Here is a 16,255-nt window from a genome sequence, read left to right on the forward strand (position 1 = left end):
TTGGAGGCACCAGGCACTTGAAGTTCCTACGGCGCCCACAGGAGCTGTGCTAAACTGCTCTGGAAAGCAGGTCTTTAGCAAACACCCATGTTTCATTCTTCATATGTTTATAAACTGTATGAGTTGCTGCAGGAAGACTCAGATTTTTGGTACGGACTTCTCGCCTCTTGCAGAAAGTGCTGTGGAGGTGAGGGTTAGCTGCAGTGAAATCTTGGTGCTGACACTTCTTAAGGACTGCAGCTTACACGGATCATTGCAGGACTCATGTAGGAGAGCTCAGGGCTTTGTAGGAGGCACCCATTTTATCTCAGAGTCAAGTCCTTCATAAATATTTCATACAGGCTTTGAACAGGGCAGGGGATGAACTTCTGATACTGAAAGAAATTTCAGTAAGTGATTCTGTGCCCAAGGCCCACTGCAGGTGCGGGCATTTCTGTAGTATCCTGAGCTTGGGATTCTCTGGGTCTTTTTGCGTTTCAGTAGTAGAAACCCCAAGTGACTGTAAAATCCTGACACATCAGTTAAACAAAACCAATGTCATAAGTCTAGGCAATAATTAAACATTATTTTAGTAACATGCACTTATGCTGCTTATTCCTGAGAACTTCCCAATGCCTTGTATTAATTATAATAGTTAAGTCTCACAACATCTACTGTGGTTCTGCTAAGAGTTACTCTTATTTTGTTAGAAGTGAAACCAAAATATAGATGAATTAAATTTGTCTTGAGATAATACAGCCAAGACCCTGAGGACCTGATCTGAAGCCTATATAGTCAGCAATGAAATCTTTTTCACCACCTCCTGTTCACTTTCAGTAAGGTCTTTGAAAACCCAGGAACAGCTTTGCATCCCCTGAACTTCAGTGAGTAGTTCTGCCCAGTGCATGTCTTTGTTGGTTTATCCTTATTATTTTAGCAGAGAATTAAGCAGTTGGCCAACAGTCTCTGGAAGAAGTAGTTAAGATTTTGGTTTCATATACCACAGAATAAATAATGCTCATAGTTTTTTAGCATGACAGGTGTACAGAATAGACTTTTTAAATAAGCAAAAATATCTATCTGTGTATGATTTTCAAACTTTTTGTCTCATTGTTAAGCAATATTTTTCTCCTTTTCATGTCCTCTGAGGCCCAGTAGAAAAAAAAAATATTGTGTTTTTGTCAACAGAAATGAAAGACAAATGTTAACTTGAGAGACATAGGGAATTCACAGGAAGGATAAGGAGCTGAAGTCTGCATAATGTGTCAAGGCTTATTGTTCTGTGCCACCATTTGCTTGTACTGAACAACTGAAGTAAAAAATAAACAATTAAACCAGTAGTAAAGGCTCCACGTGAACTCCAGCTGTGAACAAGGGATTAGCCCTGAAGGACAAGGTGGAGCTGGTATGTGCTGCTGCCCATATTTAACAGACAGAACTTGCTACATCAAAGACCCACAGGTCTGGGGACTTTCCTTTGGAAGTGTTGTGATTTGGACAATGCCTTTTCCCACCTTTCTTCTGCTTCACCTGCCCAAAATACTTGCTCAGTTCTTGTTCAACAGATCAGTGACATCTCATGTAAGACCAGAATTCCTAAAAAGTGAATCAGTCTGACCCAAACTAGCTGCACATCAGGCAGAGGAGTTACTACACTCAGAGCCACATCTTCCCCAAAACCCCTCTGGCTGACATTACTTCAGGACTTAGCTTATTGGAGCAGAGTTTTGGTTTCCATGGTGTGAAAGGTTTGGTTGGTGTGACTCATCATTTATATTTATTCTTTGAGTGGGAAAACTACCTGGATTTAAAATGTAAAACTATCCATCAGAGAACAAGGCCAGTATTCTACAAGCACCAAGTTTTCAATAGACATAACGTATAACAGTAATGTTAGCCTAATCTTTCCCTTTCCAGGTCTGAGCAGATATCACTCGTGTTTTCAATATACGCTTCTTCATTTCAGTTTTGGAGATTTTACATTAAGGGAGTTTTCTTAAACCAAAATTTAATTTGCAAACAGCATAATAGTTGTTTTGGTAACCATGGTGAGCAATGTATGACTGTGAAACAAATCTTTGATGTAAGAAGATTCAAATAAAATAATCTCTGATCTCCAAGATTTTTCAACAATTTTAACCAAGCCTTTCAGATCTGCTGCACACTTTCCCAGCCTTTTATTCTCCTTATTCATCAGGATGGTGGCTAGAAGAGGATTACGGAGGATTTATTAATAGCGTTTCAATACAACAAATACAGAAAGGTATTGGAGGATAAAATCAAAGATGTGATAGTTCTACTTGTCGCATTAGGGATCTTCCTAAGTGATCGTTGCAAATTTCTCAAGTTCTGTCGGCAATGCTGCAGTCGTGGTAGACTGCTTAGGATCTCTCCATTTCTCAGGAGGACAGGATTAATGCATTTTTTCCCCCTTTGTTTTCTTTGTTGTTTGTAGATCCAACACGGGTTATGGTGTCACCTTTCAGCATGGATGTCACTGTTGGAGAAAGCATTGTCTTGCCTTGTCAGGTATCTCATGATCACTCACTAGATATCATGTTTACCTGGTCATTTAACGGACACCTGATAGACTTTGAAAAAGATGGGGATCACTTTGAAAGAGTTGGAGGGGTAAGTATTAATACTAAAGCAATTTCCTCACAGAAATAAAAGTAGGTAACATAGAAATGGGCTACTAATAGAAGAAATGGACTTGACTAAGTTAATATTAGGAGATGTTATCTTGTGTCTTATAGACTGAGAGATTAACATTGCTGGTATACTACTTCATTATACTTGGTGTAGAATTGTTATGATTTCTTAATGTTATGTCTTAAATCTGCTCACGTGAACGATGCGTTCACATTGCAGCATGATGTATGTCAGAAGACCTATAACAGGTGTTCTCATTGCAAAAAAATGCATTCTCATTCAAGAAATAAGTTCATAATAGTTTCACTCTGGCTGTAACAGTAAAAGAAATGTAATATATAACAACTGTAGAACTTTGTATTTCTACAGAAAATAGCAGGAAGTCAGAGGATATCCTCAAATTTGTTCAGGCAGTGTTTGTTGCCATGTTTATCTGTCTCTATCTGTGTCCTCCTCTTGTGACCTCAATGTTCAGAATAAGTATTTTTGCTCTACACAAAACAACCTGCATAGTATTACACACATCATTGACCATCAGAGATGACATTTCTTTTCATTGTTATCTGTGCTCGTTTCCTGGCAATGTCACATTGGTGTCTTTGGGTTGGTTATTTGTTTATGGGAAACCCAGTCAGTACCCACTCACACTGCAAACTTTTGCAATGCCCAGAGAATTGTTTATTTGAAGGTTGAAAAGATCATGTTCATGGAAATCCAATAGCTAGGAGAAGAGTCAGGTGTGAAATGGTGGTTAGACTGCCCATTCAATACAGCCCTGGCCACCACTGTCGCTCAAAACCATGATCAAGTGGCAGGTATGGGGAAGACATGTAGTGAAGGTAGGAATTTTCCTACTTTCCTTCATTAGGAAAAAATCTGCTTGGGCCATTTGCCACTTCCTGCATCTCCAGAGAGGTTTAGGACTAGAGAGCCCACAGCAAGGTAAGGGTGCCCGTGATGAAGGGTGCCCATGATGGTCCTTCCCTGCTTGATTTTCTCTGCTTTTACTTCAGTTGCAAAGGGCAGGTTGTTTCAGCTTTTCTAGTAGTTTTAGATTTCCTGAAGATGTTGTGGCATGAATTTTGGGAATCAAAGGGGATCGGTGCTATAGGAGGAACCTCAGGACGCCATCTGTTAGAAAGGGGTTTCACATGAGGAGGTGGCATGTCTGTCAGACCTGCGCCAGCTTCTCATGCCATTCTTCTGACTAATCTCCAAATAATTATTACTAAAAGAGGAGCAGCAATTTCACAGGCTGTGTCTGAAAAATAGGTTAAAAGTTTGCTTTCCTTTGTAACCATAATGTTTTCCTTCAAAGTTCAGATTTAATCTAATTTAGCCTGTTGTGTATTAGTCAGGACTTGGGGAGTTTAATTTCTATTTGCAATTTAAAAATGTTTTCTCATCCTTCCTGATGAATTTTTTCCACTTTTGTTGGGTGAAAGTAGCAAGAAAAAGAAGTCAAGAAATGCAACAAATTTTTAGCAGAGGTAGAAAACTGGAAATGGTTTTGCATGTTGGTCTAAGGGAGGTTTTAGAGAGATGTGTGCTCCACTGGGTTTGAGGCAGGCTGGTAGCCTGTGTTTACATTTGTCAGAACTGAAATTTAATGCTGAAATGAAAAGGAAATGCAATTTACAAACCTTGCTGTTATCCCTAAAAAAATCATTAAAAGATGAACTTAAAGATTGATGCCTAGGGCACACATCAACAGTGATGGCTCTTCCCAGTGACCTTGCCCAATTGGCCCGCAAAGCTAAAATTACAAACTTTATTAATATTTTTCAGTCTGAAAGCCACAATCACAAGGTTACCCTGAGATTTCCAATGATTCGAATGCTTTGTGTCTGGAGAAGAATTCAGAGAGAGTTTTCAGCTTCCTATACATACAGAAACATAATTAGTTCTATTCAACAGTTAATCAGACATGCACTTGGCGTTTGGAAAACAAATTAGCACTGTTAGGTGATGCAAGTTTTCCTCAGAGAGTGCTGTTCTCATGATCTTTAGCACAAAAATGCCGGGCAATCAAAATGCTGGCCCTAATACAAAGCCGTGAAACTATTGCAGATGTCTCATAATTTGGGCTGGTTTTCACTTCTGAAATAGATGTAGGCAGAACTTGGGCATCTGAATACCAGAGAGGCTATAAATTGGGTATCCAGAGAGATAAAGGAGGAATCAGAGCGAACCTGCCCTACATAAGCTTTGTCACATTGTTTTAATGGGGAAACTGCTTAACGAACCCAAACCAGGCTCCCCTGCCCCTTGTAGGAGCCATAATTTTAGAAATGCTCCTGCTCTTATCTTCAAGGCAGACTCACATAATTTTAATAGGCCACGGCTTGCATTACTAATGTTTTCATCAGCTAGTGTAAAGTAAATCCATTAGTCACAGTGTCCTTCATGTGATAATGATGTTTAGCGCTCATTAAAAAGTAATTGTAACCACTTTTCCCTACTTTATCAGCAGGATTCAGCTGGTGATTTGATGATCAGAAGCATCCAGCTGAAGCATGCTGGGAAATACGTCTGCATGGTGCAAACAAGTGTGGACAAGCTATCAGCTGCTGCAGACCTGATTGTAAGAGGTATTTGAATTTTGTTACAGCTGTTGTTGCTGTAAAATTTCTTTTTTTTTTTTTTTTTCTATCTTCTGCTGCTGGTAAGACAGTTCTTGGGCTCAGAGACGTTTGTTGGGATCCCAGCATCTTGTAATTAATCTAAGAAATAAGCTCTAAGTACATGCTGGGGTTCACAGTACGTTTTTAAACAGTGTACATAAAGATTATTTCATAATACACACTCATACAACAGACACACAGCACAGATACTAGACACACTAGTACATGTTCATGGCCTGAATGCAAAACTTGCACCAACTGAGCTCCTTTATTTGATGAACTATGCAGCACAAACACTATCCAGCTTATTCACTCATTTCTGCCTGGTGATATTGTTCCGTTTCTAGAATAAACATGATTTAATAACTTCACTGATATTTCAAATCTATTCATTACCATACAGGGTGATCTGTAAGTATGACTTTAACAGAGATGCAATTAGTTAACCCAAGTCTGGATCCTTACAGTAAATATGATATAGATTTTCCTGCTCATTAGCTTTGAGGAAAGCAAACTTTGGTGCTGCTCTGTACCTGCTACCCTCAGTTCTTGTAGACCCCAGCAAAATCATACTTTGCACATTATCCGTGGAACATAACTTCTCAGGCAACTTGGTGAAAGGAGGAGAGCTTGAAAAAGAAGTAGAATTGCCCTCTTTTTCAAAGTTGTGCCACAGTAAAATGTGCGTAATTAGGCCCTGAACTTTCATTGAGAAATGTGTCCTTGTCAGTAGTTAGGATTTCTGTTATCCTCATAATATTATTATGCTTTTTACTACGTTTCCCCTGTAGGAGTTTGAATGCAGACTGGGCCCCTGAAGGCAGCAAAGCCACTGCTCTCCTCCCCAGGAGGTTGCTGCCTGTTACACTGACTCTCAGGTTTTTGCTGCAGCATGATTTCAGATGAATTTTTTTTCTTGTTTTGCACAAACATTTCAAAACAGCCTGCTGATGGGCGCCTCAGTTAGGTAATTTCCTTAGTGCTGGCTCTGTAAACAAATGGGAGGAACATTAAATTCTCACAAGAAAATGACCCTTGATGATCGTAAAAATACTGATCTTGTTGCTCTCTAAAAACATCAGCATCCAGACCAGTGGTCCCACGGCTGCACTGACAGTTGTGCTGTACTAGTAGTCTCCCTGACTGCATAAAAATTGTGAAATATCCTTGGACTGTGAGACAAGAGGAGGCAAATAGCTGGTGCATAAATAGAGCCTTCAGAATAAGTTTTTTAAATATTGAGTTATGTCAAAATAATAAGAGATTAGATACTAGAATAAAAGTCAATTATTTATGTCAGGGAATATTAAACGAGAGCATACAGAAGTAAGCCCTGGCACCAGTACACACAGATCATCCCACTTGTTCAGGATGGGATTTTTTCACGCCGTCAGAACAGGAGAAACATGTGTCTGTCAGCAGCCCAGAACTGTTTGGTAAATCGATAACTGATCGTTTTTCCCTCTCTTGCCCTGCTGTAGCCTGCACCCTGCGAAGAAGTATATTCTGAAATGTTGGGAACAACTACGGTTATTCCAAGAGATGAAGTGAAGACAGTTTCTTTCAGCCCCTGCCAAGCAGTAGGAGTAATCTGTGGCAGATCTGATGAAATTTCATTTCTCTGGTGTAACTTGCACTGGGGGTCCAAAGAAGCTCACTGCTTCATGAGGCTGCCTTGCATGGCTACTGCCCCCAGCAAAACAATTTAAAGTTTTAATTTCTGAGAAATTAAATCTGACTAGACCTGCTAAAACTTTCATTTTAAAGACGGGATATTGGAAGGTTTCAGGGTATTTTAGATATTTAAACGTGTCCAACTCTCTGATTATCATATGAGAATAATTTTAGTCCACAGGGTGAATTTAAGAGAGTTTGCTTGAGATGGTACTTTTGGGGAGAGACTTCATCCCAGGTACCACTATGGACAGTGATGGCCCTGTGATCACAGAAGAGAGCTCCTCTCTTGGATCAGTATATCCTGCAGTGCTTTCCTGGTTCAAAGGAACCCAGCAGTGAAGCAGAAAATACTGGTCCCTACTCAGACACAATGCTAATTACAGACGGGTCCTTCACCAGCCTCTGGGTGCATCCAAGCTGCAGCCAAAAGTCATACTTGCATACAGGCCAGTCCTAAAGCAGCAGACGGGCGATAGCAGAGCTGATCCCAAGTGCCTCACAGACAGGCCACGGTGCTGCTGCTCATGGTGGGGCACCTGGGGGCTGCAGGTGAAGGATCTCGTGTTTGTGTATCTCCCCCATGCCTCCCAACCTCGTCTAGACAGCAAGAGCAGCTAAACCACAGCTGGGGGCTGCGCTTAACTCCTCTGCAGGGACTTGGTTACCTCTGTCCTGAGTAAGGGAAGAAGACCAGAGTGCTCCTTCCTTAAGCCACTGAAAATCTCCAAGCACCCCTCTCCTTTAATTCCACCAATAGGTCCCCCAGGCCCCCCAGAAGCTGTGACAATAGATGAAATCACCGACACCACTGCTCAGCTGTCCTGGAGGCCAGGAGCAGACAACCACAGCCCTATCACAATGTATGTGGTACAAGCAAGGACCCCCTTCTCGGTGGGATGGCAAGCAGTGAGCACAGGTAGGTCCATCGCCTGGTCCCCAGAGAGCTGCACCAATGGAAAAATGCATCCATGGGGCCCCACACGTGGGCTGACTGGAGCAGCTCTGCACCCTGGAGTGAAAAATAATTTCACTGGCTGCAGAGCACTGGTCTTATTAACCAAAGATTTAGGTTTGGTCCACTGGCTGGACCCAAAGATTCAGGGTCCAGTGCTATTACTCACCCATTTTGCTCATGAATGTTTAAGAGAAAACAGAATGAATTCCTGTCTTTTGTTGCCACTCTGGAAATACACAACAGTAATTGTGGTCTATAAAGACATCCCTCGGGGACAGACCATGTCATCTGGCCTATCTTTAAGTAGAATTATTTTCCTGATAGAGGGAAAAATCCCATGATATAATTGCTCATTCTGTCAGAGGTTAATTTTGTTCTAGAAACCATTAAATAGAGGGAACAGTGCATTTCAAAAAGAGAAATAAAAACCCTTTAAAACTGTTGTCTTGACACTTTGTTTTCAAAAACTCTTTAATAGCAGAAATTTCTATGCTAAAAGCACAATGTTTTAATGCTGCCTTTCACTTCTTTGCAGTTAACAAAATGTCAGAAAAATTAGAAAAGTTTTATCAATCCTTATTCACTTAGAATTTACATTAATCCCTCACTTTTAAGGGTATCGGGTATCTCTGACATTTTCTCAGCAGTCTGTAACACTTTTAGTGGGTTTCATTGTATTCCTGACCTGTGGCTGTCTCCTAGTTCCAGACATCATCGATGGCAGGACATTCACAGCGACAGTGGTGGATCTGAACCCTTGGGTCGAGTATGAATTCCGAGTAGTGGCTGCCAACTTGATTGGGATTGGAGAACCCAGCAGACCTTCAGAGAAGAGAAGAACCGAAGAAGCTCGTAAGTAGTGGTGGGCAACTAAGTTAGATCTTGTTGAATAAATGCTCATTAGTGCTAATGGATGTGTTGTGCTGAAGGAAGCTGAGGAGCACTTTTCGCACGCATTGCTCTCCTCCCTCATAGCATGTTACTTGTGTGCACAGAACACGCAGGAGAAGTTGTGGAGCTCCTGATGGAGCTCTCTCTTTTGCTCCCTCATGACTCCTGGAGTATAGGAAGGCTTCATGCCCTTTCCCTGCAGAAAGCAATGATTTTCAAAAAAAAAAGATGTTTGGACAGGTTTTTTGGAAAATAGTGCCCAGTATCCACTGATGAGAGAGATGAACTCTGAGAGCAGTCCCTCTGGTTTCCCATATTGATGTGGTGGAAACTCTGGAGTGCAGACTACAGCACCTCAAGAGCAGGAGTTTGAGCTTCACAGCTGGAGTGTCAGCAGTCCCTCGATGCTGGGGGCTTCTGCAGTTCTTGTAGTACCTTGGACCTCATCCCTGTGGTCCTTCAGGCCTTACTGAAGGTCTGTCTTCTGTGGCCCTCTCCCAAACACACCACTGCCTCCTGGAACCACACTGCATCTTCAGACTGCAGCTTGGCCATGATCTTCAGCAGTGCCTGTGTTCAGGGATTTCAGCACAAGTCACGGACCTTGAGAGCTTTAATGGTCCTTGATGCTGTCCCTGTCTTTTGATCTGGCAGAAGGGGGTCACGGTAAGGCATGGGCTGAGTGTGGTGGCTGCAGGGATACATACCTTGGTGGTGGGAAACCCCTGGTAGGTGGCTCCTCTGTTCTGTTTCAGCTTGTAATGGAACAGAATATGAAATAGGAAAATAAATAAAAGCCCTTTTTTATGGAAGATAAATGTTTAAACTAAACAATTAGTTACTGAATACACAAGTTAATTGCCATACTTTTAATATACTATTGTTGACATATTTTAATATGCTGTTTGCCATGGCAAATTACTCATTTCCTAATAGCATGTCTGGTACCCAGCGTGGGAAGGCCAGCAGAGCCTGTTGCTGCATAGGTCTGTTCCATTTCAATGCTCTTTTTTGGTTTCAAAGTTGCCATGTCCATCTTCTGCATCTTTTTTGGCAGTTCCTGAAGTGACCCCAGCTAATGTCAGTGGAGGTGGAGGGAGCAAGTCTGAGCTAGTCATTACCTGGGAGGTAAGTGGAGTCCAAACCGAGAGAAAAATTAATACAGTCCTGATCAAAACGCACCCTTTCACCCTAGACCCCAGTGAAGCTTCTGCAGATTTCAAACAGTTTAAGATAAAAAGCCAGATTGTGTGATAAAAATAGCACAGCTATTAAAATTGAGCTAATCCCCTTCCCCACCCCAGGCCCTCGTGCAAGGAGGCCAGTCGAGAAGTGCCATGTGGGGGACCACGGGCTGCCCATCGCTGCTTTGACACGCACACAGCTCCCCCGACCCTCAGCACATTGTACGCATACAGCAGAACATGGATGGGCAGAAACTACCTGAGGGATGAAACAGTTTGTGAGGCCAGGCTTGGCATGTGCTGACCTGGTTGAGAATTGTTGTGGCTGGCTCCCAAGCTTCATCCCTCATCCCTGAACTGGGATATATGGCAGCAAATAGTTAAGAGTGAGCACAACGCATTGCGTGCTGGCTTTTGTTGCTGCTAATGAAAGCCAGCAAGAGGAGATACAGAGATGAAGAATGTTTAATATTCCTTAAGGCAGTCGGGGTTAGAACTTTAGTCATTTGTCTGCTCATATTTTCATGTTATGATGCGATGCAGCTGGCATATTTTTCTTAATAATGAACTTCACTAGACATGCTAACACTTCCACTTAGCACTATTTCTGACCAAGCTGGCAGAATGAATGGCCAGAGATATTTTTAAGGTTATTAAAAAACTATAAATGGGTTTTTGTCCTTACCACACAGCACAATGTGCTAAATTCCCTCCTCCATTGGACTAATTAGCTGCGCTGTGTCTCCCGAAGATACTGCAATATGTTTCAAAAACACACATGGTGAGAACATCAGCCATTGATTTGAGTTGTAATTTTCACAAAATGGAATTTGTATTTTGATAGAACAGTTGGTTTACTCTTAAATGTCCAGGGGCCTTTTCTTTATGGTCTGGTGTATTTTTTGAGCCTTACAATACAGAGTAAGCAGCAGTCACCAAAAGTGTAACCCCTGCATGTGCTTAAGCACCGTGGACATCTGTGGGAGAGTGGCCCATAATTATAGATTATTTTAATACATTGAAGCTTTGAGTTTTGATGAAGCTTTTGGGAGGCTACAAGCCTGAGACAACAGAGTGTCAGTGTGTCCAGAAGTGACCTGGACGTGGCAGGTTGTTTCTTCTAGCTGTTACCTGGCACTTACCTGTGCTGCTCCATCACGTTTGTGACAAGTTTCTCCCTGCCATTGTGGTCTCTAACAAGTCACATTTTATGGGGTGTGGATAGTTGGCTGACCTGGTCTGGGTCACTGTAAAGCAACAGGCCAGTGAGGGACCACCAGCCCCACGCAGGCTGGGACATTGCTAGGATTTGTTCTTCAGGGCTTCATGTGCCATTCCAAAGACGTGAGAGCAGCTGCACGTGTATTGGGAAAGCAGGAACTGTGTCCTGGGTTTACCCCAACAACCCTCAGACTCAGTCGCTGCAGTGCCTAAAATTACTCACGTTGTTGCTGGAGGCTCCATCTAGACAGTGAAGGGAGGTAGGCACCTGCAAAGGTGAATTAAGCCTTAGACAAACTGTCTTCTGGAGGGGCTGCTTTTTCCCCCGAATACAAGGAGCTCACAAAGCAGCAAGGCTCTAGCACAGACGGGATGGCATGAATTCAGGTGAGATGCGAAGGAGGACTCCAGCCACCTCCCATCTCTAATGCTCTATTTAGCTTTAGAAGGACCAAGAGGCAACAGCCAGCGTGTGGGCAGGGAGATAAACACATGCCATTGCTGAAAGTGCTGTTTCTCCCACGGTCTGCCCACCCACAGACAGTGCCTGAGGAGCTGCAGAATGGAGGTGGCTTCGGGTATGTGGTGGCCTTCCGCCCCTACGGCACCGTCAGCTGGATGCAGACCGTCGTGGCCTCCCCGGATGCCGCCAGATACGTCTTCCGCAACGAGACTTTGCCGCCATTCTCTCCCTACGAAGTTAAAGTGGGGGTGTACAACAACAAGGGGGAGGGCTCGTTCAGCCCTGTGACAGTCGTCTACTCAGCAGAGGAAGGTAGAGCCAGGAGCCCACCCCACCGCCTCTCCCTCCTCCCCGCTGCTGGACACAGGGGGGTTGACCGGGTCTGAAAGGGTTTAGTATCCACCTTGACATATCCTTTGATACCTAATCCTTGCTCTGATTTATAATAAATGGCGAGCCGTGATTAATTCTTTTGATAGTCATTAAAATAACATTAATCGTAATGAAATCTTTTGATATTAATGAAAAAGTAATATGTAATCTGGAAAGAATTCCACTGAGATTTAGTATGAATTAATGTCCACTGATTAGAAAATGTTCCCTCTTGTCCTAATTACAGTACATGGTATCCTGGGTTGAGTTTAGTAATGACATCTTATTATTTCTTAGGTAGAGGAGCAGTGCTGTCTGGCACAGGCTGACAGGCCATTGTTTTGAAATGTGGAAGTTTGTTTTGGTTGCATGCTTCTTTTCTCATGCAATGAAGAAAATAAATCCCTTGAAGTCTGGGACTAATTGAACATAAAATTGAAAATGCTTAATTTTATTTTTAACTCCTCTACCCAGAGCCAGCAAGAGCCCCGACCACTGTTTTGGCCAGAAGTCTTTCTGCCTCAGATGTTGAAGTTTCTTGGGCTCCCCCTTGGGAGAACCAGCACAAAGGAAGAATACAGGGATATGAGGTATGGAAACGCAATGCAGCATCCTTTCAATACTAAGCCTTAAGGAGATGTGGAGATCCATCCTGGGCAGTCATTGCGGTGCTGCTCCTGCCTGCCACGGGGAGGGTGGATTCCTGCAGCAAATTTGCTTCCTTTTGTCTCTTCAGTACGCAGAGATTTCTCTCACATGGTAAACAATTACACATCTTTCTCTGTGTGATCTGGATTAAAATGGAGAGCTGGGGGAAACCTGTATGAAGGTGTTTCCATGGCCAGGCAGCATCTGAAGGCCTGGGGGTGGGGCACTGCAGCCAGGCTGGTTTCTATCAAGGAACAAGAAGGGAATTAACAGAGTGCAGGATCTGTTCCTATGGCACTTGCATTTCGGGCAGAAGTGCCAGAGTTAGCACTGGAAACAACGGGGTGCTGCTAGCCCATAGCTAGAGGTAGACACGTGCCTGCTCTGCTTCTCAGGTCAGATGTTGGAGACATGACGAAAAGGAAGAAAACGCAAAAAGGATTCGAACGGTTGGCAATCAAACGTCTACAAAAGTCAGCAACCTGAGAGGCAATGCGCTGTATCACTTGGCAGTCAGGGCGTACAACACGGCTGGGACCGGCCCCTCCAGTGCCGCGGTCAACGTCACAACCAAAAAGCCACGTGAGTGTCTGTGAGGATGGGGGGCTCTTGCCTGGGAGGGTTTCTGCGTGTACTCCCCTCTCTCCTTCAAGCTTTCTTGAGTCTAAAGGAACTGTGAGACTTTTCTTTGCTGTGTTTTTGTGCAGAAGACTTGGCAGCTTAGTTTTTTTGGTGGTTTTTTTTTTTTTTTTGTAAGGCTCTTCCCTGTGTTAAGTAAGCAGAGCATGCAAAACTGAAATCACAGCTGTGCAGGAAAATTAAATATTTATCTCATCGTTCAAGACGTTCAAGAGGGCTTTTTTCTTCTGGTCTCAGGCATGTTGAGCAACTGACTGAATCCTTTTTGCATTTAGAGCACTGTGTTGTGTCACACCTCCTGTGACCTTGAGGACACAGATCAGTGAAACAGCTCATTAGCTTGCCAGAGCAATAGGACTCCGGGCACGCTCAGACACGGTGGTAGAAGCCTCGTTGGTACTGAGAGGGATCCAACTGGGAAATGGTGCTCCTTAGTAATACAGTGCTCTGTATATTTTGGTATAGCACCAAGTCAACCCCCTGGGAACATCATATGGAATTCATCTGACTCGAAGATCATACTGAACTGGGACCAAGTGAAAGCGCTGGACAACGAGTCGGAAGTGAGAGGCTACAAAGTGAGTATTTTGTCAGCACAGGCAGCTGAACAACATTGCCCTGCACCAGGTCCCTCACCACGCCAGGCTCCTGCAGCAGACCCCCAGCTCCCGCTGTCGCTGGATTCTGGCATTGGGCTATAGGGAACATTTTCATGAATCCAGTGTCAAGTTGGTGTTTATAGTAAGACCAGATGAGGTGTTTTTCATGGTACTTGCATGGTTTTCCACATTGAAACTGAAGCATTCCTGCACAAATAGAGGCCATAGCTGTGCAGAGTGAGCATGTTCTGCCGGCTGCTCGCCCTTGCCCCAGCAATACTCGCCCCTGCGAGCACCCATCTGGGCCTCAGCCACGGACCTTCACCCGCTCGTGCCCTCTGAAGATCCCACCTGCAGGACTGCTCTCCTGCCTTTGGCAGAAACTTTCCAAAGGCTGTAGTTGACTCCTTAACTGCAGATAAATAAGATGCTTTTTTAATAGCTCCCATTTTCTTGAGAAAGCAAAGCCAAAAGGAAAAGAAAGAGAATCCTAATTAGGAGCAGTTTTAATACGGTATAATTTAACTAGAGAAATCTTGGGAAGAAATTCAGGTCTATCGCCTTACACAAGGGTGTAATTAGGCCCAAAGAAGACATCAGTGTGCAATCACCAACCGTTGCCTTGAGGGATGAGTTGTGCAAAAGTTTCCCACCAGAGCCTGAAATGATGAAGAGCCTGGACGGGCTTTGTATTTTGTTCACAATCTGGAATGCTGGCGGCATCAGCTTTGTGAGCCTGGGCCAGCTCTCCTGAATTTCTGCACTAACTCTTCAGTGCCTTTGGTGCACTGTATCAGATTATCCAAAATAAGTAATTCCTTGGGGTTTTTAGTCAAAACCTCAGATGAACCTCAGCAGTTTGGACCAACTTTTCACTACCTATTTCGGGTTTGAAATGCAAATTAAGTCACTTGAAAGAGGGTGAGAGACTCATCACCATGAAAAAGCAAACTCCATCTAGTGGGTTTCTAAAAAGTCCTCTTTTAGCCTATTGTCAGGTTAACACAGTCAGATTTCTTTCCTGAAGCCTAGAAAAACATTGCCTTTTTTTTTCCTGGAAATCTTACATTTTATGTCACAATTTATGATCTAACTCAGTAGAATTCCCAGATCTTAGAAGGCAATTCAAAAAAGCCACTTATTCTGGGAAGCTGGTCATGGTACTGCATCAAATACCCCAACTCAGTTTCCTGAAGAAACATAATAAGTTTTGACCTCTCTACATAAGCCTTGGTATTTATTTTAGCCTGATCAAGCTAAAGATTTTGCTGAGGACCTCTGCCAGGTGCTGAGGCCGTGTTTGGTGCTGCGCATCATCTCTGCCCTCCTCCCAGTGTCACCTCCTCACCTGGGCACTGTCACTAAGTGCTGGTGTGGGTCCCCAGTCAAAACCCCTGTCGGGGTCCAAATGTCCCCGTTGTGACCAGACTGTGTGTCTGGGAATCAGAGGCAAGGAAAGAGCAGCAGCACATCTGGCGGCCCTTAGGGCAGTGGATGTCTCTGCCGTTTCTGCCTCCTCTTCTCTCTCCCCTTTGCTGCAGGTTTTGTACAGGTGGAACAGGCAGAGCAGCACATCCGTAATAGAAACAAATAAAACCTCCGTGGAGCTCTCCCTGCCATTCAATGAGGACTACATCATAGAGATAAAGCCATTCAGTGACGGGGGCGACGGCAGCAGCAGCGAACAAATCCGAATTCCAAAGATATCGAGTAAGGACGGAAGAAACTGGGTTCCATGCCTGCCCCTGCAGCCACCGAGCCACGGGGAGCCAGCGTCCCCCAGCCCCTCTCCTGGCGGGGACAGACCTGCTTCACCCCAGTGACCGGTCGTGTCTACAAACGGGGACAAACCAGAGCCTTGAAGCTGAGCAGGGGCAGGCTGTATATCTGGCCGGCAGGGAGCTGAAACCCAGACTTACCTGGGACCAGTAGTCATTCCAGCCCATGTTTCTGGTTTCATACTGAGTCAAGATTAAACCATAAGAAACACCATCATAAGTAGTTATATTTGTATTTAAGATTTCTAGACACTTTTCACTCTCTTACTTCCATACTCGTATATATGTTGAATATATTGTTCTACTGCAGTTCACTGTAACAAAATACAAAATGCAATGTTCAGAGGCTTTTAAATTTATAAGGCTACTGTATGGCCATATTCCATTGTGTGTTGGATGCATAAATATTTATTTAGGGAAATGAGGTTGTGTAGAAGAACAAGCAGAAAAGAGAGTATTTTATTACACTACATTGCTTTTGCAAAATCTTCATGTCCCATCTTCCATTAATAATGCCACAGTTTATAAGCTGCTTTAAATCAGGAGCCTCTGCAATGCAGGAATATGGCATTA

General features: G+C 43.5%; 1 protein-coding gene across 6 annotated transcripts in view; it reads left to right on the forward strand.

Annotated features, from left to right (window-relative positions):
• The window catches only part of LOC141964007 (contactin-4), a 340,757-nt gene that overhangs the window by 322,058 nt on the left and 2,444 nt on the right, over nucleotides 1-16,255 (forward strand). For 5 of the 6 annotated variants that reach the window (XM_074913772.1, XM_074913774.1, XM_074913773.1 and 2 more), the window contains 10 exons: nucleotides 2,435-2,610; nucleotides 5,102-5,222; nucleotides 7,690-7,848; nucleotides 8,590-8,739; nucleotides 9,836-9,906; nucleotides 11,724-11,958; nucleotides 12,493-12,608; nucleotides 13,062-13,248; nucleotides 13,771-13,883; nucleotides 15,446-15,614. In XM_074913772.1, the coding sequence (XP_074769873.1) occupies nucleotides 2,435-2,610; nucleotides 5,102-5,222; nucleotides 7,690-7,848; nucleotides 8,590-8,739; nucleotides 9,836-9,906; nucleotides 11,724-11,958; nucleotides 12,493-12,608; nucleotides 13,062-13,248; nucleotides 13,771-13,883; nucleotides 15,446-15,614 (1,497 nt within the window). The remainder of the gene's footprint in view (nucleotides 1-2,434; nucleotides 2,611-5,101; nucleotides 5,223-7,689; nucleotides 7,849-8,589; nucleotides 8,740-9,835; nucleotides 9,907-11,723; nucleotides 11,959-12,492; nucleotides 12,609-13,061; nucleotides 13,249-13,770; nucleotides 13,884-15,445; nucleotides 15,615-16,255) is intronic. The other variant, XM_074913777.1, reaches the window with a different exon arrangement.

This window comes from Athene noctua, chromosome 10, assembly GCF_965140245.1.
Source record: "Athene noctua chromosome 10, bAthNoc1.hap1.1, whole genome shotgun sequence".
In the NCBI taxonomy this organism is placed as follows: domain Eukaryota; kingdom Metazoa; phylum Chordata; class Aves; order Strigiformes; family Strigidae; genus Athene; species Athene noctua.